The 5296-nt window shown below is 32.2% G+C and overlaps 1 protein-coding gene across 1 annotated transcript; it reads left to right on the top strand.

Annotated features, from left to right (window-relative positions):
- The first annotated feature begins 68 nt into the window (after positions 1 to 68).
- Positions 69 to 5056, top strand: LOC143046260 (proliferating cell nuclear antigen-like). Its single transcript, XM_076219325.1, has 6 exons — positions 69 to 487; positions 1136 to 1233; positions 3242 to 3309; positions 3620 to 3764; positions 4339 to 4512; positions 4912 to 5056. The coding sequence occupies exons 1-6, from the start codon at positions 267 to 269 to the stop codon at positions 4989 to 4991; spliced, it is 786 nt and encodes a 261-aa protein (XP_076075440.1). The 5' UTR covers positions 69 to 266; the 3' UTR covers positions 4992 to 5056.
- Positions 5057 to 5296: the final 240 nt, after the last annotated feature.

The raw sequence follows: 5296 nt of genomic DNA on the forward strand, positions 1-5296 counted from the left end.
TTAAGATCCACTTTTTGCAGTTCTCGCGATATCCGATGATCCAATAAAATCTAAGCAAAATCAGGTTCCCGCCATTTGCTATTTTAGCGCGAGTTACCCAATAATGCTGACGAGCTTGATGTGAAAGGAGGCGAATTACAAGTATCCGAGTAGTATTGGCAACAAAGCAACAGTGTTTTTTGTACACAATTATTTATTCTTTGTGATAACATTTAAGTTATTCGTTGACAATTTGTTTTTTTTCTTTGTTTTTAACTATTTCCAAAATGTTTGAAGCAAGATTAGTACAAGGTTCTTTGTTAAAGAAGGTTTTAGAAGCCGTGAAAGACTTGCTTAGTGAAGCCATTTTTGACTGTAGTAGTACGGGAATAGCATTACAAGCTATGGACAGTTCTCATGTCAGTTTAGTATCTTTAAATATCAGAAGTGATGGATTTGAAACTTACAGATGCGACAGAAATTTATCAATGGGAATGAATCTGGCAACGTAAGTATCAACTAAAATTATATTTCTCTTACTTTTCTGACTTTATAATGTTTATTGAAATCTTTTAAAAAAAAACATTTTTGAAGTGGAGATGAAATTTTGAGAATTCCCATATAAAAATTTAAAGCGAAAAAAGTAGTATAAATCCGAAAAATTGATTAACTGGAAAATATTAAAGACAATGGGACTTGGTTTTACAAAAATAAGGAGAGTGTATTGATGTCGTTTGACATTGTCTTATCAGGGGCCTTTAATTCATAACTGGGTAATTAGGAGACCCACCTTTACACAATTACCGAATTATAAACACACCTGTAGTAGAATCAATAATATAATATTTTGAAGAAAAGCACTTTTATTATCTAATTAAGATTATTTGGCACTGCCACACAACTAAGATGAGGGGTAGATATTTTTTTTTTTTATTTTTTTTTTTAAGTACATGTACTTTTATTTAGACCACTATCTATCAAACACTTTTATATATACTCGGAATCTCAAGTTTCTTCTAGACTTTCGTTTTCATTTGTAAAGAAGATTGAAGGCACCAACATATATAGAGATCTTTTAAGTGTTTGTCTTTAAACTTTTGATTAAAATCAGAATTATTTGTAATTTCACACAAATAAAATTTATTCTCTTTTTCAGCATGTCAAAAATACTTAAATGTGCAGGCAATGATGATGTGATTACTATGAAGGCCAGCGATAATGCAGATACTGTCACATTTATGTTTGAATCTCAAAGTAAGTATTACAAGTTACAAAATGTTTCGTATAATCATTCTTGTCGTGAACTATTTTGAAAGCTTCAAATATAAAACATCTATTGTTCTGGAAAAAAGAAAACTTATAAATTTAAAATGTTAAAAATAAAATCGTTTTTAGCTCATCACTTGGCGTCCGTCGTCGTTAACAAAAATCTTCTCCTCTGAAACTGCTGGGCCAAATTTAACCAAACATGGCCAAAATCATTATTAGGGTATCTACATGTAGTTTAAAAATTGTGTCCTTTGACCCAGCCAACCAACCAAGATGGCCGCCATGGCTAAAAATAGAACATAGGGGTAAAATGCAGTTTTTGGCTTATAACTCAAAAACCAAAGCATTTAGAGCAAATCTGACATCGGGTAAAATTGTTTATCAGGTCAAGATCTATCTGCACTGAATTGGTAATTTTAAGGAAATTTTGCTGTTTTTGGTTATTATCTTGAATAATATTATAGATAGAGATAAACTGTAAACAGCAAAAATGTTCAGCAAAGTAAGATCTACAAATAGGTCAACAAGACCAAAATGGTCTGTTGACCCCTTTAGGAGTTATTGCCCTTTATAGTCAATTTTTAACCGTTTTTCGTAAATCTTAGTCATCTTTTACAAAAATCTTCTCTGAAACTACTGGGCCAAATTAAACCAAACTTGACCACAATTATCATTGGGGTATCTAGTTTAAAAATTTTGTCTGGTGACCTGGCCAACCAACCAAGATGGCCGCCATGGCTAAAAATAGAACATAGGGGTAAAATGCAGTTTTTGGCTTATCACTCAAAAACCAAAGCATTTAGAGCAAATCTGACATCGGGTAAAATTGTTTATCAGGTGAAGAGCTATCTGCCCTGAATTGGTAATTTTAAGGAAATTTTGCTGTTTTTGGTTATTATCTTGAATAATATTATAGATAGAGATAAACTGTAAACAGCAAAAATGTTCAGCAAAGTAAGATCTACAAATAAGTCAACAAGACCAAAATGGTCTGTTGATCCCTTTAGGAGTTATTGCCCTTTATAGTCAATTTTTAACCATTTTTCGTAAATCTTAGTTATCTTTTACAAAAATCTTCTCCTCTGAAACTACTGGGCCAAATTAAACCAAACTTGGCCACAATCATCATTGGGGTATCTAGTTTAAAAATTGTGTCCTGTGACCCGGCCAACCAACCAAGTTGGCTGCCATGGCTAAAAATAGAACATAGGGGTGAAATGTAGATTTTGGCTTATAACTCTGAAACCGTAGCCTTTAGAGCAAATCTGACATGGGGTAAAATTGTATATCAGGTCAAGATCTATCTGCCCTGAAGTTTTCAGATGAAACCTGACAACCTGTTGTTAGGTTGCTGCCCCTGAATTGGTAATTTTAAGGAAATTTTGCTGTTTTTGGTTATTATCTTGAATATTATTATAGATAGAGATTAACTGTAAACATCAATAATGTTTAGCAAAGTAAGATTTACAAATAAGTCAACATGACGGAAATGGTCAATTGACCCCTAAGGAGTTATTGTCCTTTATAGTCAAATTTTAACTAACATTTTCCACTGAAACAACTGGGCCAAGTTCATTATAGATAGAGATAATTGAGCAGGCTGCAAGAATGTTCAGTAAAGTAAGATGTACAAACACATCACCAAAACACAATTTTGTCATAAATCCATCTGCTTCCTTTATTTAATATTCACATAGACCAAGGTGAGCGACACAGGCTCTTTAGAGCCTCTAGTTTTACATAATTAAGGCTGTTAGTTGTCTCATTTGAATTGTTTTACATTGTCATTTCGGGGCATTTTATAGTGGACTATGTGGTATGGGCTTTGCTCATTGTTGAAGGCCGTACAATGATCTATAGTTGTTAATTTCTGTGTCTTTTTGGTCTCATTGGCAATCATACCACATCTTCTTTCTTTTATTATTATACATGCTTAATTCATGTATTGTTGTAATATACAGCATTCCAAATGGTTTTACTGTTCTAATTTTAGATAATGAAAAGGTTTCCGATTATGAAATGAAACTATTGGACATTGATGCTGAACAGTTAGGAATTCCAGTAAGTATTTTAATAACTGAGAAAATGGAAGAAAGGATTATATTTATACAATACCAGACCTGGACTGGTTGAAAAAATTGTTTGGAAGATTTACATGTATAAACGTATGAAAATCTTGCATGATGTTGTTAACCATTGAAAACCCCAAAAATGTCATGTTCTACTTCTGTTGTTTATGAACTATATCTACAGGGTGATCATCAATTTTGTTAATAACTTGGTATCAGCATCGTTCAAATGCAGAATGGCAAGGATTTTCAAAACTTGAGAACTGCCGTGTCTTTATAAACAATGTATGTAATTATTTTAGGACACAGAATACAGCAGTGTTGTTAAACTGCCATCAGGAGAATTCCAGAGAATATGTAGAGATTTGAGTCAGTTTGGAGACTCGGTTGTGATATGCTGTACTAAAGAAGGTGTTAAATTTTCAACAAGTGGAGACACTGGATCAGGTAAGGTAGAATTCTGTTGCATTATTGGAACACTTTCAAACATTGCAAAAGATCCAGAAACCAGTTGTGATGAATTGAAGAAATAAGAATTTAGGTATTGGTTCATTGATAAAAGTAAAAACATGCATTATATAAATTGTTATTTGGATGGAGAGTTGTCTCATTGGGACTTATACCACATCTAATTAAGAATTATAGTAGAATAGGACTGAAATTTAAGGTTTTGAATCATGACAGAAATAGTTCAAGAAATGCTCTGATTTACAAAAAAACCACCCTAACTATTCAAATATATTTAATTAGACCAAGCTTTAAAGGTGATGGATTTAGACAACCAAGTACACTTTGAATATGTTGGTTGCAGAAATGTTTCAAATGAACATTAGAATTTGTGGAATACCCTCGCCGACTAAAATTGGTTTCCAAAGAATAACAAATCCACAGTATTCTGAGTTTGTTCTTAAGTTCTGACATATTTTGGCCATGATGTCTTTCAGAAATTATCCATGGAAAAATTCCACATGATTTTGTTGGTCAACTTTGTTAATAATTATATGAAATGATTATATTTTAGGGAACATAAAATTGGCACAGAACTCTAGCTCAGACAAAGAAGAGGAAGCAGTCATCATTGAAATGAATCAAGCAGTCTCTCTAACCTTTGCATTGCGTTATTTGAATTACTTTGCCAAGGCAACTCCATTATCACCACAAGTCTGTTTGTCAATGTCCCAGGATGTCCCATTAGGTAGGTGCACAATTCAATATTTTCAGTGTATCCCAAACTGTCCCAACAAAATGTCGGACAAAAAATCATTCGGACGAATAGAAATTTTAAGATATTTTGGTTGAATATATAGTAGAAGAGTTTAAATTTCTGTTTCGGTCGGATAAACCCTTAAACAGTTTGGCACAGACTTTTTTCAAATGGTATTTATGAATGTATGGTTAGTCTTGATCTGTCTATAACACATTTAAAAAGCAGTGTTTTTGAAAATAGTTTCTTTTTACAGAGGTGTATTAGAAAAACGAAATTAAAAAAAAATATCAGATCAGCATTTTTTGCAATTTATATTTAATTTTACAATTCATAAATTCATTCATCTTCATGAAATACTTAATATAATAATTGTACTTTATTTTTCAGTTGTCGAGTACAAGATAGCAGACATGGGTTTTCTCAAATATTACCTGGCACCAAAAATTGAAGAACAGGATGAAAATTAGAAAACAATTACAATCACATATGAATGAAATTTTGCATAAATTATTATATAAATGTACAGGTCAAACTGTTTGTCTTCATTTGTTTGAAACCTATTTTAATTGTAAGCATGATGTTGGGGGTGTAGACATGTCGACTCCAAAAGGGGTATTTGCTGCAAAATTCAAACTTCTTTTTATTTGATTTCTAAAGTACTTTAGTAAGATATAAATCAATCAGATCTTGTGTCCAAGCTTAGCTTTATTCAAGGACCTGAAATGTTCAATTCTACTTCCTGAAGATATTCCAGGATCCTCTGGACAGATGG

Source organism: Mytilus galloprovincialis, chromosome 9 (genome assembly GCF_965363235.1).
Source record: "Mytilus galloprovincialis chromosome 9, xbMytGall1.hap1.1, whole genome shotgun sequence".
Lineage (NCBI taxonomy): Eukaryota > Metazoa > Mollusca > Bivalvia > Mytilida > Mytilidae > Mytilus > Mytilus galloprovincialis.